The sequence below is a fragment of the Podarcis gaigeae genome (genome assembly GCF_964106915.1).
Source record: "Podarcis gaigeae genome assembly, chromosome: 4".
Classification (NCBI taxonomy): domain Eukaryota; kingdom Metazoa; phylum Chordata; class Lepidosauria; order Squamata; family Lacertidae; genus Podarcis; species Podarcis gaigeae.
The window spans coordinates 56,760,456-56,783,445 of NC_139677.1; the positions used below are offsets into that span (position 1 = coordinate 56,760,456).

A 22,990-nucleotide genomic window follows, 5' to 3' on the forward strand; every position below is an offset into this window, starting at 1 on the left:
CAGATTGCGGACCAAAAAGTATAAACCCCAAAGTCTTGATTCTGCTGCAGAGGCCAAAGGTACAGGCAGCGCTGGATTTAGGTCTGATGAGGCCCTAAGCTACTGAAGGTAATGGGGCCCTTTATATGTCCAGCTGTCTTTTGTCAACAACAAATTGTCATCGTTTTTTGTGTTGAATATATGCTATATGTTAATCTATGGACCTATTAGCTATCTAAAGCCATTTAGCACTGTTGCTATATGCAGGTTTTATTTGTTTTTTATCTTATATTTTGGAAATATACATCCAGGTTTTCCCCCCTTTATTTTTTTTTGGGGGGGTGGGCCCCAAGAGAGTGGGGCCCTAAGCTATGGCTTGTTTAAGCTTATGCGTAAATCAGGCGATTGCATGTTCTCGTAGAAGCTTGCAGTCTAATAATATCGACACGCGGGAAGAACAGAGGAAAGTGGAAGAATAGCCCCGTATTTAGGCTCATAAAAGTGGTTGGGACCTAGAAGGCAAACGGGGTTGAACTCATCCCCCACGAGCCGCGTCTCGAGCTCCCTTGGAAAGCTCCGAAAGCGGTTATGAAAGAGGCGTGATTCGGCGGAAGAGCAAGAATAAGCGAGGGAGGCGCGAGAGGGGAGGAGACTCCGGTCTCCGGGGGCGGCCTCTCCGCCATCGAGCCCGGAAGCGCCGTCCCTCCTTTCCCACGTCTGTTGCCCAGGACCAGCTGCTTTGGGCCGGGGTGCCTGCTTGCTTGCGACTTGCGCCGCCATGGGAGGCAAGAACAAGCAGCGAACGAAGGGCAACGTGCGGGTGAGTGAGGGGCGCGAGTGTACGTGGGTATGTTATGTGTTCGCCCCCGGAGGGAACTGTATCCAAACGGCAACAGCTTTCCCCATCCAGCACGGGCCTGCTTTTTACCCTTGGCGTACACGTGTAGGAGAGCCTGTTCCCACAGCCTTCTCTTTCAAGGGCTGCGTGATTCAACGTCTGTCGGGGCAGGGAGGAGTGGGGGAAAGAGGCGGCCTATGCCAACACAAGCATCCTAAAACCCTCTCCAAAGGGAGGATGAATTCTTCCTGTCCGGGGCCTTTTAGCAGTTGCAAGTTTGTAAATATTGATTCGAGTGTGATCTGGACACTAAGGAGAGTTGAAAGCACGACAATTCTCAGAGTACAAGTTTTTTTTGGCTAGGACTTCTTGATTTTCTTTGGTCATCTTGACTTTGTATTTGACAATTAGTGTGGAAGAACCGCTGCCCTTGGCTCCGTTTTTGAACTTACAGGAATCTGTTTCCCTCCCCACTTTGCCATAAACATGTAATGTAAAGAATGGCTCCATCCCTTTCTACTTCAGCCTCTTTCCCTTCTATTACTGTCAGTACAGCTAATCTGTGTTCAGTTAACACACTTACCTGTGTAATGTATTCCTGGTATGGTGGATAAGAGTACTGGACGTGACATGTGTTCCAATCTGTGCTTAGCAATGAAGCTCAGATCACTACACATAAACACGGGCAGCTGTATACCAAGTTGTAAATTATCAAACTAGTAATCTTGTCATCTGTATTGCCCTGTCAAGTGTTAAGGAGAATTTTAGCACTCTTCTGCTCCCCAAGTTTCTAAGTTAGGTGTTGAAAAGCCCAACCAATTTACAGGTTTCTTGTGAGGATAAGGTAGTTTAAGCTCTGCAAAACCTTGATTTTTAACAGGCTTAAATGTAATTAACTGCGTAGATTTTTTGCTTTAAAATCATCCTGTATTATCTTCCTGTTTCCCATTCCCCCCTCCCCAACAATGTTCTAGTGTTTATTCCAAGCAGGAAGTAGGGGGTTTGCTTCTTACTGACACTCTGCTTGTGCCACCTTTGAACTCCACATTTTTTGGAACTAGAGCAAGAAGTCCACATGTGTACAGTCCCTTATGAATATCCTTGAAAAATAGAATGTGCGGACACTGTGCATAATCTGTTGAATGTGTGGAAATCAAGGATGGGACTTGCTGGTGTGTTCCCAGTTCTTGTTCCCATGTGTTCATTCCTCCCTATAATCAGTGTTTGAACAAAGCTTCTGTTGCTTTGTTATATTTGCCTCTTCCTGCTCTCCATTTCTTGTTTTCCTCATTGTTGAAATGTAGGGCAAAATCACTGTGATCTGTTCTCTGGGAACCTTCAGACTCACATGTTCTTGTTAAGCCCTGGTTTGGCTTGTTATGTGCTAACGGGGTCACTGTGTGTGTCTGGCAGGAGAGGGATGGACATGAGAGTTCCCCAGCAATGCAGTCCAAACTGTTCTAAATGTAAACATAACAAGAATCCTGTAGTAGCTGAAGGACAAATATAATTATTGTGATAATTTTAAGATTCCAGGACTCGTCGTTTTTGCTATAACAGACTTTCATGGCTATTCTTTTGGAATTTATCTAAAATGTAGACTTCTAGAGAGAATAGAGTTGTGAGCACAGAAAAAAGTGTTGGGCTAAGACTTGAACAAGCAGCAGTGAAACTAATGAGAATAATGGTATTGGGCCAGTTGGATTAGTTCTTTCAGTCATAAGATAAAGAATTGCAGCTGTTGGGGCACAAAAATATGCCCCCAAATGGTTGTCAGTAAACAGAAATTTTAGAATTGTTCTGTAAAAGTAAGCTCTCTGTTTTCCACTCTCTCCCTTTCTTTAAAAAAATAGCCCTCTAGCAGTGGTAGAGCAGCAGAACTTCTTGCCAAAGAACGAGGAAGTGTTCCTGGGTTTGTTGGCTTCGGCACATCTTCAAGTGACCTAGGCTATGTCCCTGCGATACAAGGCGCTGAAGAAATAGATAGCCTTGTGGATGCTGACTTTCGAATGGTGCTCAGAAAACTTTCCAAGAGAGATGTTACAACCAAATTAAAAGTAGGTTTGTTGTACTGCTCTTAAATGCCTAGTACCGTATTTTTCACCCTACAGAACGCACCGGCCCATAGGACGTACCTAGATTTTTTTTGGGGGGGGGGAATAAAGGGGGGAAAAATTATTCCCAGCCCCCAGAACGTTTCCCAGAGCGCAGCTTCGTCATTGGTCTGGGAGCTTGCTGGGCTGGGGGGATAGTTTCCTGAAGCCTGGAGAGCGAGAGGGGTCAGTGCGCACCGACCCCTCTCGCTCTCCAGGCTTCAGCGAAAGCCTGCATTCGCCCCATAGGACGCACACACATTTCCCCTTCATTTTTGGAGGGGAAAATGGCGTCCTATAGGGTGAAAAATACGGTAATTATTGATATGCTACTTAAAGCAAGTTTAGACAAATAACATGAGGATAGAAATACACTGGAGAAAGAAACAGTTACTTTCAGTTTATTTATAACAAATGGTTTGTTGCACTATAGGGTGTTGTGTGATTTGTTTAGCTGCATATTTTAATGGTTAGGCAAGCCTAGGATTGCAACTTTATTTGGAATTAAGAACTTCTAAAATTGATGGGGCTTTCTTATGTAATTAAGAATCAAACACAAAACTAGATGTATATCTAATGTGACAACAACAACAACAAAATTTATTATTTATACCCCGCCCATCTGGCTGGGTTTCCCCAGCCACTCTAGGTGGCTTCCAACAAAATATTAAAAATACATTAAAACACCAGTCATTAAAAGCTTCCCTAAACAGGGCTGCCTTCAGATGTCTTCTGAACATCAGATAGTTGTTTATTTCTTTGACATCTGATGGGAGGGTGTTCCACAGGACGGGCACCACTACAGAGAAGACCCTCTGCCTGGTTCTTTTCACTTTTTTAAAAGCCAAAACACAACTAACATAAAGCTTTAACATAGTCATACAGATTGGAAAACTCACATTCAGAATTTCATCTTTACAAAATACTAAGGCTTCAGGCTGTTTGCTTGGTGGAAAGGCTTTTTCAAATGCAACTTTAGCTGCTGACGCTGCAGGAGTGTAAGTATCACACTGAGCTATCAGTATAATATCATGATGCAAGTCCCATGTATATCAACAAGAGATGTAGCTTGTTTACTCGTATATAAATCCCATTGTAACTCAGTTGAACTTACCCTCATATAATTGTGGATAGAATTCACCCTTAGTCTTTGGGTTACCAAGTGATTCACAAGGTTCCAGGCTGTATATCCTATACATGTGTATATTCAGAAGTAAGTCCCACTGAGTTGAGTGGGACTTACTCACAGAGAAATGCATATATGCTTGCACTGATAGTAGTTGAAGGGTAGCAATGGAGGATTTCAACAAATACTTGATATCCTTCCTTTTATATGTTGTTTAGGCTTTACATGGTTTTAGCATGTTCTGTAAAATAGTTATCCAGAGCTGATGGAAAGTGATGTGGAAAAGGTTACCCCAGTCTTTAAAGTTGCATGTGTAGAAACAAGTGCAGTCATATAGCATATGGGAAGGATAATAGATTATCAATGTTTGGAAATCATGCTCATTTTCTCTTTTTTAATTTCAGGCTATGCAAGAATTTGGAACAATGTGTAAGGACAGAGAAACAGAGATTGTTAAAGGAGTCCTACCTTATTGGCCTAGAATTTATTGTAAAATATCTGTTGTAAGTATTAAACTCTTGGATTATGGCAAATATGGACAGGGTTATATCTCTGACAATTGTCAAAGAAATCAGTGCATGGTTCTATTGTGCTGGGTATGATTAGTTTTGAAGAAAGTTTGTGACTTGGTATAGAACTACTTTGTGCTTTATGAACGACTCATATTACAAAGGAGTATGGGAAAGCTTGAGATAATATTGTATACCTTGGTTTAGGGATGCGGGTGGCGCTGTGGGTTAAACCACAGAGCCTAGGACTTGCTGGTCAGAAGGTCGGCGATTTGAATCCCCGCGACGGGGTGAGCTCCCGTTGCTTGGTCCCTGCTCCTGCCAACCTAGCAGTTCAAAAGCATGTCAAAGTGCAAGTAGATAAATAGGTACGGCTCTGGCGGGAAAGTAAATGGCATTTCTGTGTGCTGCTCTGGTTCTCCAGAAGCGGCTTAGTCCTGCTGGCCACATGACCCAGAAGCTGTACGCCGGCTCCCTCGGCCAATAAAGTGAGATGAGCGCCGCAACCCCAGAGTCGTCCACGACTGGACCTAACGGTCAGGGGTCTTTTACCTTTACCTTGGTTTTTAAATGTCAGGATTGATGCCGTAGTTTTTGGTTTTTTGCCCCAGAAACTGAGAGACTAATATAAATACTGAGCTCTTAAGTGATACACCTGTATAGTATGCCTGTTTATTTTTACATATAGTTACCTATATTCTCCCCCCCGCCCCATATTTATTGTAGGATCATGATCGTCGGGTCAGAGAAGCAACACAGCAAGCTTTTGAGCAGCTTATTTTGAAAGTTAAGAAACATTTGGCTCCTCATTTAAGAAGTCTTATGGGACACTGGCTGATAGCTCAGTGTGATACTTACACTTCTGCAGCGTCAGCAGCTAAAGTTGCATTTGAAAAAGCCTTTCCACCAAGCAAACAGCCTGAAGCCTTAGTATTTTGTAAAGATGAAATTCTGAATGTGAGTTTTCCAATCTGTATGACTATGTTAAAGCTTTATGTTAGTTGTGTTTTGGCTTTTAAAAAAGTGAAAAGAACCAGGCAGAGGGTCTTCTCTGTAGTGGTGCCCGTGTTGTGGAACACCCTCCCATCAGATGTCAAAGAAATAAACAACTATCTGATGTTCAGAAGACATCTGAAGGCAGCCCTGTTTAGGGAAGCTTTTAATGACTGGTGTTTTAATGTATTTTTAATATTTTGTTGGAAGCCGCCTAGAGTGGCTGGGGAAACCCAGCCAGATGGGCGGGGTATAAATAATAAATTTTGTTGTTGTTGTTGTTGTTGTTGTTGTTGTTGTTGTTGTTGTCACATTAGATATACATCTAGTTTTGTGTTTGATTCTTAATTACATCAAATATATATTCTGTTCTTTTCTTAATTATTTCAGATGTAGTATGGAAAGAGAATGTTTTGTCTAAAACCAGGATCATCGTTTACACTATAATTAGTTTCAAGACAAACCAATTTCATAACCCATGGTTTGAAGTGGACTTGTTTTGAGACTTAGTATTAAACTACAATCCCCAGTTCAGATGGAAAGGAAGGCTGTTATTTTACTAAAAACAAAACAAAAGCTTTTACGTATTTTCTTGACCACACAGGAGCGGGAGGCAGGAATGTGTGAATCCAAGACTTGCTGCAGCTCATAGCCATCATAATACTTCATAATGCATTGTGACGCTCCAATTTAGGCAGTGAATATTAGTGAGAGAGAAAGGGTGTTACAAATGCAAATTCATTTTTACTTGTTGGTCATTTTTACTTGTAGCTGCTGATATTATCAAAATAGAAGCTGTGATGCATAGTTGAGCTTGTTTAATTAAGAAGGAAAAATACACAAAGTCACACATTTGTTCCTCATTAATTTCGAAGTGATTTGCAATTTGGAAATTCTAAGATGAAAGAAACAAAATGTTGTAATTGTTTTGGTTTATAAAACTTAATATTAACTTTTCTATGAGAACTGCATAATTTTATTTTCCATTTAAGGACATCTAGTTAATTCTTCTCTAGGTACTCCAAGATCACCTTTTGAAAGAAACACCTGATACACTAAGTGATCCACTGTACGTAGCTCTCTATAAATATGTTTGTTTTGTATTAATTCACAATAAATATGTAAAACTTAGAAGCATGTTTCAGATCCATTATATCAAATTAAGGGAAGCATTTCTCCCTGTCCAGAATTTTGTGTGCATATATATAAAGGAGACTTCTTCATTCAGCAGCCCTTGCATATGTGGGAGTTTTGTGTGTACCATATATCTATCTTGCTTTCAGAGCAGTGCTGGATTAAAGCAATAGTATGTTTAGAACACTGCCTTCTCTTTAATATTTCACAGTCAATGAAGATTGGTCTAGTAGTTTAGTTTGCTTGTGAGAACTTATGCTTGAAAAAAATTGTTATAATTTTGCTTCCTGACAAAGGACATATGATGTCTAGAGTGAATTAGAAGATGGATTTAACTTGGTAGTGCAATATTGGTAGTGATGCTTAGTAAAAAACTTTTCATTATTTCTAAGACTAATGTTGTTTCTCAGACCTCTCAGATTGATATTTTCACGTGTATGTACAATGTGAGATATTCAGAGAAGGACTAGCTTTCAGAGTGAGGTTGTGCTATCCTTTTTAACAAATGATTTAAAATCAAATATGAAAATTATGTTCATGACTGAACTGTAAAACTATATAGCTTATATATTCAATTCTTTTGTTTTAATAGAACTGTGCCAGAGGAAGAAAGGGAGGCCAAATTCTTCCGAATTCTAACATGTTCTTTGTTAGCTTTAAAGAAATTGATTTGTATGTTTTCCAGTAATGAGAATAGTTCATTGGAGGAGAAACTTAAACCTCTGCTGACTCAAAACAAATTTTGGAAATACGGGAAGCACAACTCACCACCGGTATGTTTATCTTTTTGTCCACTTTCTAAAACGGATCTTAAAAAATGGCATCAGTCATGATTATCTGTTCTGAACCCTTTGCTTTCATTTCCTTTTTTTTTGCCTTTCATATACATTGCTGAATTTTTACATGGATTGCCCTAGATATGGAGGTCATAAACATAGTGTCTGCTTGAAAATGTTTAAATTTCCCTCTCCTTCCTCTTCTTCAGGTTCGTTCAGCTTTTTTTGAGCTGATTTCTGCTTTTTGTCAGTACATTCCTGAGTCAATGAAAGCTGAAGCTTCAAGAGTTTGCCCAGCGGTTCTTCTCAGCATTGATGACAGTGATGCCATTGTTTGCCCTGCTCTTTGGGAAGCTGCACTTCATGTCCTTACTGCTATTGAGGTAATACAGTGGGCTAAATGGAAGCATTATTTCTCACAATTCTCAGGGACTTGTTTCCAGGGGTCAGCAAACTTTTTCAGCAGGGGGCCGGTCCACTGTCCCTCAGACCTTGTGGGGGGCCGGACTATATTTTGAAGAAAAATATGAACAAATTCCTATGCTCCACAAATAACCCAGAGATGCATTTTAAATAAAAGGACACATTCTATTCGTGTAAAAACATACTGATTCCTGGACCGTCTACAGGCCGGATCCGGCCCCGGGGCCTTAGTTTGCCTACCCATGTATGCAGACCATGCTTCTTTAAAAATAATTGATATTATTCAATGCATAGGCACAAGCTTAGTCTCACTGCATGCTTCTCTTTAGTTCAGCTAGCACACTCAAAAACCTCTGATGTTTTGACTCTTTCATTAGACTGTTAATTCACAGATCAGTTTCAGTAGATCTGTTTATGTAGACCCAGAACCCACAATTATTACAACTTGCAATTTGTGAAATGTAGGCTGAGTAGTTCTGCAAAAGATTGATCACTTGGCTGAATATTAATTTCAAAAACGTGGAAAATTGAGTTCATAAAACTATGTCATTACTTTGATGTAGAAGCAAATATATAGGCCCTGACTTCCTGAAAAGAGGTCTAGTTTAAGTTCTGCTTAAATATCACCGCACTTAACATTTATTTTCCTGTTGTCTCTTAGAATGTTCATTATCTTTCAAATTTGTGAGTACGTCAAATTAGCATACTTCTTTTGCAGTGTGGCCCAGAGGGCTACTCCATGAAATAGATTGTGCATTTGTTAGGTTGCTCTTTCCAAGTTAGCTGAGTAGTCTTTAATTTACTTCTGAACCTTGTGTTGTTCTGTAGGATTGTTGGAGTCATGTGAATGCAAAAAAGGGAGTCCTGCCAAAAATATGGGCAGTCCTTCGAGAAGGAGGACGAGGTCTTGCTACAACTATATATCCTAATCTCCTGCCTTTCATTAGCAAGATACCTCATGGTATCACAGAACCGAAGCTGGACTATTGTAGAACATTTTTCACCACCATAATTCAAGGGTATGAACAACTAGTTCTTTCTTGATTAAAGATCGCCTTAGGCATGTTTGGAAATGAAGGGGAATGTATAGTGGGTAATATCCAAATGGGTCGTATCCAGTGGTGTCGCAGGAAGGGAGACCATTTTCACCTTCGCTCCCCAGATCTACTTCACCTGCTGTGTGACACCATTAAATGCATCCCATAATTTAAACACATTTTACAATTGTAGATGCTAAACAACAGTGCTCTGTATACTTCAATGCACCCATCCTAGTAATACATTGATTACTATTTTAAAAAATATTGTTCTTTGTTCTTCTAATCTAGTTCTGTGTTTCTGATTTTCCAATCAGTGCACTTTCAGCACAGTGTAAAGCTATAGCATTCATTGGTAAGAATTCAACATAGCGCTAAGGAGACCATTCTATCAGCACAAGCTTGCAGGCATCTACTAGTGGGAACTGTTAGTTAAATCAGGCTCTTTGATTACATTTGAATTCAAAACTATAAATGAAATTTATTACATTTCTCAATTTTGTGTTTGTCTAGGTTGTTGACTGAAAGGGCTATGGCTAGCCGTTCAGAATGTTCAGCAATCCTTTCGGCTTTCATGGAATGTTTACGATTTACAGTGCTACAGAATATAGGTGAAGAAGAAGAAGAAATTAAAATTCAAGAAATGCTTATAAATGATCAGGTATTTTTTCATGGGAATATATCATTTACTTCTAATAATTTTTAGTAATTTGAGTTTGAGCCAGTTGCCTAAACGTCTGTAATGAAATGGCTAAAATACTCTCTGATGCAAGGATTTTGAATAGGAGATTGCCACAAGTGGCCCTCTTCACCACCTTTATGGCTGCAAAACTTCCTAGGGTAAAACAAATAAATATGTTAGATCACAGGTGGGCAACCCACAGGCTCCAAGTTCACTACCAGCTACCCAGCAACTTAAATTCCTTCCACCCCACTCCCCTGTTAGCTCACCAAGCATTCCTTACAGCCTGCCTTGAGTTACTCAAGTTACAGGCAAATTCACCCACAGTTCTCACCTGAGCTCCCAACTAGTTGCTTGGCAGACTGTGGGGAGCCCAGTTTAGACCAACCGTTGTGCTTCCCTCAGTCTGCTAAACAGCTGTTCGGTGCTGGCAAGTACACTCCTCTCACCCTGTCAATCAACTGTGGAGGGCAGCTCATGTGCATCCCCTCCAGCTCATTGTTGTTAAGGATTGTGCTAACAGTTAGCTAAATGAACTAGGTCTGTGGTAAATACCTTTCAGAGTATTTATATTTATCTGTGCCTTTTCACTGTTGCTGCTGTGGCTATGCCTAGGGTTGCCATCTTTCAAAAAGTAAAATCCAGGACACCTTGAAAGTTGTTGAGCTTTTCTTAGGAAGACCCCACAACTGTTGAGCTCTTTTTAGACAAACACCAAAGCTTTGGGTGTTTACAAAAACAACCCCAAAACGGGACTTCTACTGGACACCTTCCAGAAATCCCAGACGTATGGCAGACCTAGCTACCCGTATTTTTCGCTCTATAAGACGCACCAGACCACAAGACTAGTTTTTGGAGGAGGAAAACAAGAAAAAAAATATTCTGAATCTTAGAAGCCAGAACAGCAAGAGGGATCACTACACAATGAAAGCAGCAATCCCTCTTGCTGTTCTGGCTTCTGGGATAGCTGTGCAGCCTGCATTCGCTCCATAAGACGCACACACATTTCCCCTTACTTTTTAGGAGGGAAAAAGTGAGTCTTATAGAGCAAAAAATATGGTATACCATTCTCTTCTCCTTCTCACAACCCCCATTTTGTTAAGTTTTCTGTTTGCTGTGACAATTTTTATTGCCTATGGCAACATCACAGCAAATTAGGTACAGTAGCAGCCTGGACACATCCCACTTCTCCCTCTCCCACCCTGCTCTTCACCATACTTGGGTGTGTGGGTGGAAATCACCAAAAGGAAGGGTCACTTTTTGTAGTGACCAACATTTTCTACATCATGCCCTACTTTAATCTCTGCACTAAAATGAATGTATTTTCTCTTTACAGCTAGTTCCCCTCATTGACACAGTGATTAAAGAGCCCAGGTTACAAAATGGACCTTTGTTTTATGAGGTAGCAGACACCTTGCGCTTTTGGAACACGCGAGCAGAAATTTCAAGTGGTGATGGAGCTGCTCCCACTTTCCGGAGAATATTGTCGGACTTTTGGGATGGCCTTTCAACTATATGTGTGGGACACATTGATGTAATAGACGCAGATGAGAAATCTTTGGCTGCTGTGTCCTCTTTGCTACAAATCCTTCAGAACCCAGAAAATAAGATAAAACCAAGCAGAAGAAAAGCTGTGAAGATCAGGTTTGCAGAAGATGATGAAGCTGAAAGCAACACTGAACATGAACATTTTGTTGATATGAGAAGCAGCAGTGATCCTGGCACTCTTATTCATGCACAACATCTTTCCCCTCTACAGAAAGAGCCTTTAGAAGATTTAGTTTGTAAACTTGCAGAACTGAGTATTGTGTATACCAATGAACAAAGGTCTGACCGGCACTTAAAGTTCCTCTCTGCTCTCCTCAGTAACTTTGCCTCCAGTCGAGTTTTCCAGGTTCTGTTGGAGAATAGGACCAGTCTTCAGGAAGTTGCAAAGCTTCAGTATGAAAATCCTTCTATCCAATTTCTCTATGAAAATCTAATTGGTTGGCTGAAAGAAGACTGGAGAAAAGAGACAGATTTCTTGGTTGATATTTTGTATAGTGTCCTCCATTGCTGCAGCAGTGCCCCAGAGAGAGAAAACATTCTAAATGACTTAACAAAGGTACGCTTTCTTAAAAATAAGTTTCATAGAATTGTAGAGTTGGAAGGGATCACAAGGATATTCTAGTCCAACCCCCTGAAATGCAGGAATCCTTCACCCAGTGAGGGGCTCGGACCCACAGCCCTGAGATTAAAAGTCTCATGCTTACCTACCAACTGAACTACAGTCATACCTCAGGTTGCGATAGCTGCGGGTTGCACATTTTCGGGTTACGGACACACCGAGACTCAGAATTACCGGAACGGGTTACTTCCGGTTTTTGGCGCATGCGCAGAAGCGCCGAATCGCATCATGCACGTGTGCAGACACGGTTGCGAACGTGATCCGTGCAGGAGGCACGTTCGCAACCCGAGGTTCCACTGTATTTGATTTGCTATGATTTGGTAGACTGGTGGTGAGTTTAACAGTTTGGATCAATTTTCTCTTATGTAATTTGAGATTTGGAATGAAACATTTTGGATATTTAGGATTGGAATAGAATAATTTGATAGCAGTAATATAGTTTCATAAGCAGGTGCAGATCAGTTTTTTAAGAAAAACATGTCTAATACTAACCTATTCATATTGAAATTTAGAAAGTTAGGGTTGTATCCAACACAGCACAAGTGGAGAGCCACTTATACAACAGGGCTTCTCCTTCCTCTCCTTTTTCCATGCACCCCCAAATTGCCCAGTTTGTTCTCTCTCAACCACCTGGAGCAGATTTTGAGGATGAGTTAGGGGTTGCACAAAAAAGAAAAGGAGGGGGATATTTAGTGACGCAAGTGGGAGCCTGCTGCACAAGCAGAACAACAATGTGGGACACAGCTCTGCTTTCCCACCCAAAGGATCCTCAAAAAGTTCAATTAAAAAAATGAGCAAACTTTTAGAAATCGAGAGGAGCACACAAGCAAAATCAGTAGCATAATCAGTCACCTGGGGCAGAGGGTTCCACTGTCTGGGTGCTGCAGCTGAGAAGGCTCTGTCCCACATTTCCACCTGCCATGCTTCTGATGACAGTGCGACATGGCTACTTTAAGGGGGGAAATGTGCCACAGGCAGAACCACTCGCAAGGAAGTCCCTCAGTTTGGCACTCATGAGAACAGATCTTCTGAAAAAACAGTCCAGTTATACTAAGCAAAGGGGAGGAGGGAGTTATCTTGCAGCAGATTTATGTGTACATTTGTAAAAATATTTGTATCCCTGCAAGGAGCTCAACTTAGGGAAGATTTGAACCTAGGTCTCCCATACCTTAGTCCAGTACTCTAACCATTATGCTGCATTGGCTATAAATGTTAAACTTTTCACACAAATTGTTTTAAGTTTCTGCTTATCACATTGCTGATGTTCTCTCTTTTTTCTGTTTTTGTTTCAGATGGATCTGAAATGGAATATTCTTCTTCAGATAATTCAAAAGGTATATTCAAGATTTTTGTTGGTTTTTTTACACATACTAGTTTTGTATCCAGAGAAGCATGAATTTAAGATTATTTAAACAGACAGTTTTATTGCACTTTATGTAAATATCTGTCCCATTTTCTGTGTGTGCTTAAGATGAAAAAGCCCTTTCTGTGCTGAATCACTTGCACAATTTGTAATTAACTATAGACACATATCTATATAATTTATAATAAGTAGTATAGTATATTTGAACATTAAATAATTAAACCACCACTAAAATATACTTTGGTATTTTTAATGTTTTAGGCATGTTTAAACTCAGAGAAACATTCATTGAGTTCTGCTTGGCTGAAAGGAGATGTGTTAGGAGAAAAGCTTGTAACTCTGGCTGATGACTTGTGCAACACAAGTTTGAAAACGACAGTAGCTTCAGCAGAATCTTTTCATTCAGAAAGATGGACTCTTCTAAGCTTGGTGTTATCTCAGCTTATTAAAAATGGTAGGTGGCTTCAGTTTACCCGAGGAAAGAATAAAATTAACTGCAAGAGCTGGCAGACAGGCTTGTCATGGGTGGGAAGTGTGAGACAATGGTGGTGGTAAGGTGAATAATATAATATTGCATTTATTCTTTATAAGATCCCAGTAAGAAGCCAAGGTTCAGGGCTTCAGAGATACGGAATGCCAAAAGCAAGTAGCTGATTAACATACACTTGGCAGAGATCTTGCTATCCAGTTGACCAAGATCAAGTCTATGTCTGAACCATAGCTAAGGACTTTTGTACATGGGAAAGTCTCTTTGACTCATATGCTCACTATTTCATTCCTTGAGATTTTCACGACTGTACCCATGCATTAAGTCAGAAGACTAACTATCTGGATCTGATAAACTTAGCTCCACATAGGAACACTTTTGCAGAAATTAGATTTAATATGATGCCCTCTGCTTTTTTGGATGGTCATTGTAAGAAATTATGCTTCAGACAACATATTTTGTAAAAACCGTCACAGAGGATATTGTTCATTATATTATTCAGTGCCCACTTTATAAAGATCCCCATGAAAAATATTTGTTGGAGATTAGTTTCAGGGAGAACTTTGTTTCACCTAGTAAGTTTGTGTGTTCCTTTATCAAACAGCAAAAAAGCAAACAAAGTAACATAATTTTCATTATTTGTGTTGGGGACCAGGAAATTGAGAGCTAAATTTCTACTCAATGCTACATGTGTTTTTTGTTTCTATTTTATAATGGCTTATAGCTAAACAAGTGCATCTGCCAAAGGAAGAATCTCAGAGCTGCTGGCCCAGTTTCCTCAGGCTGTAAGCACTGTAATTTCAGCGTGCACACATTGATCATGGAGTAACTTAAAATGTGCCTTTTTTTTTAATCAATAGAGTCCTTGATTGGTGAAGTTTATGTTAAAAGGATTATTGATAAACTTCAAGCAGCTCTGTCTAAAGCAAAGGATCTTTCAGAAGCTGGAAACACAGAACCATCGGTGTCTTTCATCTGTGACATAGCCTCTAACTTTTTCAGCTCAGTTAAAGGATGCTTGTTGATGCCATCATCAGAAGATTTGTTGCTCACCATTTTCCAGTTGTGTGCACAAAGCCAGGATACAACACATTTGTCAGGTATTGCACAATAAGTATATGTTGATGATACCATATGCTGGACTATGACTCTCATCTCCCCTGACCATTGACTATGCTACTAAGGCTGATGAGAGTTGGAGTTTAACAGTATCTTTCAGCTTCTTTCCATTTGCACAATAGAACTTCCATGGGGGAAGGGCTACAGGTCAGTGATAGAGCATTTGCTTTACTAGCAGAAGGTCCCTGGCTGAATTCCTAGCACCAACAAATAGACTGTGGTTTGGGGGAAATGGTCTCCCAAGTCAAATGGGGAGGCCTGGCAGGCCAAATTTAGCCCATAGACACGAGGTTTCCCACCCATGGTATAGACAACTCAGTATAAGGCAACTTCCTGTGTTGCTATGTTCCTCTTCTGGTGCATTCAGCTGAAGCAAAATATTGCTTCCAGTAATGCCTAAGTGCTGGTGATCATCCCTGAACGCTCTGGAAGTGGCAGTTCCAACATTCAAGTGAAGAGAAGCTGGCATGAGGTGAGGGAAGACAGAGGAAAGATTCTATCCTCTGAAAGTTGCCACTACTGACAAGTACATTGACTTAAGGCATGGAGCAAGGGAGCTGGCTCAGTTGGGAGCTGCGGCCTCAAGGTGCCTGGACTGCCTTGAAGTGGCACTTCCCAAAGCCTTTGTGAGGCATATGGTGTGTGTGTGTGTGTGTGTTGCGGATTGCATGTGTGTAGCTTCCATGAGTATGTGAGGGGGTGATCCCATGCTCAAGGATAGGATTCTGCTCTTATGCTAATGGATTTAGCAGTATGACTAATGCTTCCCCATTATGCTCAGAAGTTAAAATGTTCAGCCATTTTTTTTTATTGATGTAGATTTCCTTGTGAATAAGCTGAAGCACACATGGTTCTGTGGCTTAACTTCACTTGTGCAACATCTTAGCGATATGCATAAAGACAGCACCTTCCTGCAGAGATCTGCATTTTGGGTCAAGAACCAACTTCAGTCCTCAACGCTGGATGTTAAAAGGTAAGCAGTGCGCTGCTTAATTTCTTTGCTGGGGCTACCACAATTTTAACAAGGTCTTTTCACCAGGATTTTAAATCAAGATTTGAAAGTGGTTTCAAAACCTAGTTAAAATGAAATGGTTATGAAATTCAGTGGTGCCATAATAATGGAGGTGTGAGTCTTAACATTCAAGATATGTCATTGTATGGAAAGATGTGAAATACGTTATTTTTTAATTACCTGGTTTCTTCACAGTTTGCAGGTTTTGATCACAGCAGTTCATGACTTGTTGACTAAACTTTTGGAAGCTGATAAAGTTCCTACTTATACTCTGAAGGATTATTTTGATTGGCTCACTCCAAGTGAGTCTGAATGGGAAAAGATGCGGGGATCTCTGTCCAATGAGGTATATAAGTTTCCACAGTGTCATTGTACAGTGAATAGTTACTGTCAGCATTTGCAGTTAACTTCTTGGGACCAATTTTTTGTTGCGGCTAAAGCAGCATGAACGAGCAGACCACCAGATTCTGCATGAAGAGCGCATGTTATCTATGTGCCATAAATATGTCTCTTGAAAATTAGTTTTATGTGTTAACTTTTAACTATAGTCAATTGCTGCTGTTATATTAAAATGTATAATATTAATGCAACATTCCTATTATGTGAACAGTAATGAAAAAATTACAATCTTATATGACTCTGGGTGAAAATGAAATTCAATTTTTTTACTTCCTATGTGTTGCTGTAGTGGTTAAAGAAACCACTTTTGGAAGGAAGACTGAGTATGAATTGTGAAATACCTGAAATGGTGAAAGATCAGAAGCTTTGTTTCATGGGAAAACTTCCAAGCCACCTATGTACTGCAGCTCTGTTAAGCAGAATGACACTATTAATACTGGGAAAAGGGGTTGAAAACCATGAAGTGGAAAGAAGCAAAATTGAAAATATCAGTAAGTGACAAAAAAGAAAGAAATCAAACTTTAAAAAATCTTATTGTTTGCGATTTATAATTTATTTTCTGACCAGTTTCTGTAGGGCCCTGTTGTCAAACAGAAGTGTGACATACATTTATTTATGTAAAATATTTTTAAGGGACAACTGATATTTGAAAACTCTGAATTGATAAAGATATGCTAGGATTATAATCGAGTGGCATTTGTCATGCTTTCTGTGTTATGATTTACACTAGGCTTGTGTGTACATAACTTGAAATCACAGTTGGTTTAAAAGTGAATGTGCTGTGTATGGGTTGAAAATCACAGCAACATAGCTCATCCCTCCCTGTTGCTGCTGCCAGGAGCTAAGCGGTGGTTTGTCTTAGCATTATGTTCATTGTTTCCCAGACTCAATGTTTGTCTCCCTCAAACAAGCCACAAGTGGTAAGGTCAGAACAAAGCTTGATTACAGCTTGAGGTTTGTATGGAACAAGGCAAACAATGAACACAGGTTCAAATGCAACTTAAACCAAACCATGCCTTAGCCCCTGGCAGCAGTGACCACAGTAGGAGCAGAGAAGGAGTGAAGCAGCCATAATTTTTGCTCTGTGCATGCTGTGTGTTTGCCTTTAAACTAGATGTGGGGAACATTTGGCTCTTTAAGATCTTGCTAAAGTAAAACACCCACCATCCCTGGTCATTGGTCATGCTTGCTGGGGCTGCTGGAAGGGGTTGTTCAGCAACATCTGGAGAGCCAACGGTTCCCAACCTTTGCTTTAAACCACAGTTAACCTTAACTGTGGTTTACAGTGGCACGTGAAACAGGCCACTGTGGTTTATTGCACAGAACTCCCATGTGCACAGGCGTCCCTAATTATTTAATTGTAGGGCAGAAAGCTCTTTTGTGTACATGGAGACGCCTCCTCTTTTGAAATGAATAGGAAATACCTTGTGTGTGAAAGCTTTCAGTGTCATAAAAGTTCTGATATGAACAAGGAACTCCTGCCCTACACAGTCTACTGTGTAGCCTAATAAGTGGAGTGTTGAATTTAGAATTAGGTGACAAACGCATATATCCCCATCTCTGAGCTTCAGTTTACCTATCTGTAAAATGAGATTATAGTTGATTTATGGGATAATAGTTGGAAATTTGAAACATGTATATGAAAAGGACTTTGTACATTATATAAACAGCTTCCTCTGGTGATTGTTGCAGTATAAATTTTACCATGTTCAATTATTTGTTTAATAACTATTACAAGGTTAGCAACGAATTCATTTGCTGGATTATACTATTCAGATATTGTTCTGTTGTTGTTATTCTAGTCGCAGAACAGCTATATGCCTTACAGTGGATTGAAGAACTAGCAAACCCACCCAGCATTCTTATTGAATTCCTTCACCACCTGCAAGTAATGGATATTTCATGTGAAAAATTATGCATACTCACTAATACAAATGGCCTATTAAGAATATTATTCAATAGGTAGGTATTTTTTTATTTTTGAAATCATTGTTTCTCAAAAAACATACAATTGTTTCTCAAACAGCTTTCATTAGAAAGCAACAAATGTCCCAGTTCTTCCTGTTCAGGTATCACTTTTGTTATCTAATCTGAACTTTGTCTCCTTGTGAATTGTTCACATCAAGAATAAATAAAAATGAACATTTATCTTGTCTTTAAATAAACCAGATTTATCAGAGAAACTTTATTATTCCATAGATCAAAAGACTGTGGACGACTTTGGGCCTTAACCATGGCTAAATTGATAAAAACTGAGAATATTGCATCCTGTGAGATAAAAGGACTATTCAGTACATCAGAAAGGTATGTTGTTTTTCTTAGACTGTGATCACACCTACTGCTGCCCCATTGATGAAAGTAGGAAATGGGAGGAAAGGCCCACATTGTGTCTCACGTTATAAAGAGATAGGATATGGCCAGCACTGCTCTGGTCCAAAATCAGATGGCAGTGATAAAAGTGCATATTAGTGATCATATAACTGGCTGTTTGGATTTTCAAGCTTTGCTCCAAATTGGAGCCACTCTATGATAAAGACCTCCCCCCTCTTCAAGAGAAGCACATGTATCACATGAGTATGAGGTGGAAATGATGTTTCACTGCACCTCGTCCCTAAACAACATAGACAATAAACAACAATAGCTCTGAATTTGGATGGAATTAATTCACCTATAACATATACCATGCATCATGACTAGGATGAAATATGGTTGTTGGGTCATAATTTGTTGGCTACAAGTAGCGCAAAACAGTAAAAATATTCTATATTGTTGATACGTACTTAGATATTTGGTGGCGCGCATGCTGCTTTTGGCGCCAAAAGGGGGTGGAATGGGGCGGAACAGACTGATGCACATCCCGCTGACATGCGCGGCGGCCAGGAACGCAACCCTCGTGCGAGTGGGAAGTTGTCTGTACTGTCTTTCAGGCCATAACACCTTAAGGTGGCTCACATAATAAAACATTTAAAATCCATATTTTTTCTTTTCCCCCATCCCCAACAACAGTGCCATATACCCTCCTGTCCCTATTTTAAAGTGATAAAATAGAAAATATAATAGTAAAATACTGACAAATTATCTGTTGGTAATTATATTACCGTATTTTTCACCCCATAGGATGCACTTTTCCCCCTCCAATAATGAAGGGGGAATCTGGGTGCGTCCTATGGGATGAATGCAGGCTTTCGCTGAAGCTTGGAGAGCGAGAGGGGTCGGTGCGCACCGAACCCTCTCGCTCTCCAGGCTTCAGGAAGACACCTGCAGCCTAGGCAGCCCTGCGGGAGGTCCTGCAGGGATGTCTAGGTTGCGGATAGCAGCCTGCTTCCCGGAGCGTTGGGCACCCTGAAAGCAGAGCGCCCGGCGCTTCGGGAACACATCCGCAGCCTAGGCAGCCCTGCAGGAGTTCCCCACAGGGCTCCCCACGCTGCGGATAGCAGCCTGCCGCCTGGCGCGCAGGACACCCTGAAGCAGAGTGCCCCTCGTGCCGGGCAGACATCAGCCAGCCTCACAAGCCGCCATCCCGCTGTTCCTCGACCTGGTTCGGTTTCCCTGACCTGCTTTTGGGGGGGGAATAAAGGAAATTTTTGTTCCTTTATTCCCCCCCCCAAAAAACTATGTGCATCCTATGGGACGGAGCATCCTATGGGACGAAAAATACGGTACATGAACCCGGACCAGCCTCAATTCTATCATTTAAAAGTGTGGTTAAAAGCTAGGTATTTAGAGTCTTTAAACAATCAACAGGAGAGCCAACTGCTCTTTCCATGCGAAGGAGTTCCATAATGATGGGGACAGCACTGAAAATGCCATCTCTTCTGTAACCACCAGCCTTATTGATGTTGCTGGCGGTTCTGCAAGCAGAGCTTTTATAGCTGATCTTAAGGCACAGTCATATGGGAGCAGGCGATCTTTCAGATAGCCCAAGTCATTTAGGGCTTTAAAGGTAACCAGCACTTTGCCACGGCTCTTCTGGGCCCAAGTCAATCAGAACAGCTGGTGCAGAGTTGGAGTTATGTGCTCTCTCCTGACATCAGTTCACTATTTCTACAGTTTCCCTAAGCCTAGTAGGTGTAAATGATGAGTGGCAGAGCTGTTGAAGACGCTTTAGCCTGATCATCTTGGTTACTTCATATAGATGTTAAATAGCATGAGAAACAGAAATGGAATATCTTTAGCATTCCTGATTCCCCTCCCCCTCTGTTCCTATATGCTTTACTTCCCTTTGGTGGAGAGTCCTGTCTGTTTCAAATAAATGCTCTGGGGGTCCTGGTTTGTGGTTGTGCAAATCCTATTTCTTCATAAAATTCTGCAACAAAACCTTCCCTGTTTCATGGCCTTTCTGAATTACTTTGCATTTTATCTGTGGACATCATACTGATTTCCAGATTGTCTGCTGATTCATTTTCTTCGACAGGTTTTTTCCATTAACGGAAGGCAACTTGCACACGCTTCAGAATCTGTCTCCATTTTTACTTCAGGAAGACAAGGAAGAGCTTGTCATTCAGTGCACTGCTAAACTAATGACCTGCAATGAAAGTGGACTTTACAGTACTGATGGTCAGTGCTTTAAATATTATCTCCAATGTTTCATTAGCTTGTAGGAGTCAGATTTTTAATGCACCAATTTAATTAGATGTTTGCTTGCCTTTGAGAATTGCTTCTGTTCTTCAAGAGAGAGGGAAAGGCTCTTGACGAATCAGTGTATTGTTAAGTGCTTTTTCCAAGGTGCATATTATTAAGCGTACTCATTAGATAAATGGTAAATCTAAGTTTCTTTTAGACAAATTCTGATTTATTACAGATTGAAGAAAATGTAATATGGATGCCCTTTTAAAAGCTGAATGTTAGGAATTATTTAACTTACCTTTTCTGATCTTGCATCCAACCACCAGTGTTCATATCTTGTCCTGCTTCTAATTTACTGCTTTTCTTGTTGTTTTCAATAAAATTTAATGTGATATTTTAAATCTATCATTTGACTCTGTTTTAGGAGCTTTTGGATATCTTGCTATTTTAAATTCCTGCTTGAATTGTGGAAGCATTGATTATGGAGATCTCATGCCTGGAATATTAAAAATCATCATATCCTGGCGAAATGACTATGAGGACAGCTTTCTTTTTAGCTGGTGGGTTTTAGCTTTATTACAGTTTTATTATGACTGGTCTGTGTTGCATGGTTGAAATGGTTATATTTATAATAGGGCTGCAATTCAATTAAATAACTGTTTGAAATTTGTGTAAGTGTAAACAATATTTTGGTAGCAAGAAGCATACTTTTCTTTTTAGAGGATTTCCCTTTGTCTTAATAGGCATTATCTTAGCAGAGGTATTCCTCCTGTGTGGGAGAGAAGGGGAAATTCCTCTTTGCTTTCTGCAGTGTTCACAAATATTGAAAAAAAAAAAATACTTTACAAAATCTGCTGCCTGATTAATTTTCTGTTTTGTAATTTTCCTCCCTGCCCCCCAGCAATCTACGGGAAGGAAGCCCACAGGTGCTTGGCTTGAACATAGAGATGATCCGGTTTATTTCTTTGTTGCTGAATGATCCTTCCTCTTTGCTGGAGAGTGAGTGGGATTTTGTCATGTGTTCCATGCTGGCCTGGTTAGAGGTAAGAAGCAAACTTAAATGTAAGGAATGATATTAAGGCCTCTGCATGAAGTCTTGAGAGTGCAGATATTTTTCTTTGTGAATCCACTGGGTGGCAGTTCCTGCCTTTGAGAAATTTAAAATATGCGGCAACAGCCTATCATGTAAACTTAAGTAATATTATTGTATGGTTTTACTGTAAAATTGGCTACAGTAAATGTTTTGAACTTCTACGAAGCAAAAATTTCAGAACACATGTAAGATTATCTGAGCTCAATCTAGTCCCTTGCACCAGTTCCACAACATGTTCAACAAAATATAACTGGTAGTTTATTTTGCTAAAATATGCTTAACTGATAAATGTTACACCTGACCTTGTACAAAGAGGTATGGATAAAAATGTGGAACAAGAATCATGTCAAAATGAGGGTAAAAGAAGAAATATAGAACATAGAATCGTAGAATTGTAGAGTTGGAAAAAGGGACCACGAGGCTCTAAACCCCTACAATCTCTTACCAAACTCTTACCAACAGATAGATCCTGCCATTCTCTTTATCATTAGAGAGAGAAAAGACTATTGGAATCTATTTTCATACTTAACGAAACTGCTTTGATTTGTTATAGAAGGGTTTGTTGTCATTAAACTTTTAAGAAAATGCGTAACTTTTAGATTAAAATTATTATTTGAATGGGTGTTATTAAAATTCCTGGTTTTTTGTTGTTGTTTTTAAAAAGGAAAAATAAAGCCCATCCTGGTGTTCTTCTTTCTTTTCCAGACAACAAGTGACAGCCAGGCAGTCTTTCCTGTTGCCCTTGTGCAAGTGTTTGCCTGTGTCAGCTGCGACTTGAGTGCTGCCTCGAGTGCTTTTTTCCAGGCAGCAACTCCTGAAATCACTGAAAAACTTCCACCAAACCTCATGGCTGAATGGCAGGAATTCTTTTCTGAAGGCATTCATAGTTTACTTTTATCTTTGCTGGTAAAAATTACAAGTAAGTCTGGCAAATGATAAGTGTACAATATAATATGGAAAAGTAACTAATCTTTTGGACACTCTGCTTTACTGCATCTTAAGATTGCAGTTTTATCTAACAGTCTTAGAAATACAGAACTTTTCAGTGTCCAACACTGTTCTGTTTGTGTACTATGGTGGTCTGTTCACCTGGTTAGGCTATTAAGCTCATTGATAAAAAATGAGACTTTCAGCAGTGCTCTGGAAATACTTCACTTTTTGCAATCCATTCAGGAAAGCATGTAAATTTAGTGT

General features: G+C 40.1%; 1 protein-coding gene across 1 annotated transcript in view; it reads left to right on the forward strand.

The window, feature by feature from the left end:
• The first annotated feature begins 572 nt into the window (after positions 1 to 572).
• LTN1 (listerin E3 ubiquitin protein ligase 1) overlaps positions 573 to 22,990 on the forward strand; it is a 28,673-nt gene continuing 6,255 nt past the window's right edge. Inside the window, exons 1-22 of the mRNA XM_083735858.1 lie at positions 573 to 799; positions 2,671 to 2,874; positions 4,441 to 4,539; positions 5,272 to 5,502; positions 6,555 to 6,607; positions 7,265 to 7,445; positions 7,658 to 7,831; positions 8,700 to 8,890; positions 9,422 to 9,569; positions 10,927 to 11,694; positions 13,050 to 13,091; positions 13,382 to 13,574; positions 14,468 to 14,707; positions 15,546 to 15,699; positions 15,934 to 16,084; positions 16,427 to 16,628; positions 17,940 to 18,099; positions 18,337 to 18,441; positions 20,552 to 20,694; positions 21,128 to 21,263; positions 21,605 to 21,746; positions 22,502 to 22,715. Coding sequence (XP_083591984.1) covers positions 758 to 799; positions 2,671 to 2,874; positions 4,441 to 4,539; positions 5,272 to 5,502; positions 6,555 to 6,607; positions 7,265 to 7,445; positions 7,658 to 7,831; positions 8,700 to 8,890; positions 9,422 to 9,569; positions 10,927 to 11,694; positions 13,050 to 13,091; positions 13,382 to 13,574; positions 14,468 to 14,707; positions 15,546 to 15,699; positions 15,934 to 16,084; positions 16,427 to 16,628; positions 17,940 to 18,099; positions 18,337 to 18,441; positions 20,552 to 20,694; positions 21,128 to 21,263; positions 21,605 to 21,746; positions 22,502 to 22,715 — 3,973 coding nt within the window. The 5' untranslated portion in view covers positions 573 to 757. The remainder of the gene's footprint in view (positions 800 to 2,670; positions 2,875 to 4,440; positions 4,540 to 5,271; positions 5,503 to 6,554; positions 6,608 to 7,264; positions 7,446 to 7,657; positions 7,832 to 8,699; positions 8,891 to 9,421; positions 9,570 to 10,926; positions 11,695 to 13,049; positions 13,092 to 13,381; positions 13,575 to 14,467; positions 14,708 to 15,545; positions 15,700 to 15,933; positions 16,085 to 16,426; positions 16,629 to 17,939; positions 18,100 to 18,336; positions 18,442 to 20,551; positions 20,695 to 21,127; positions 21,264 to 21,604; positions 21,747 to 22,501; positions 22,716 to 22,990) is intronic.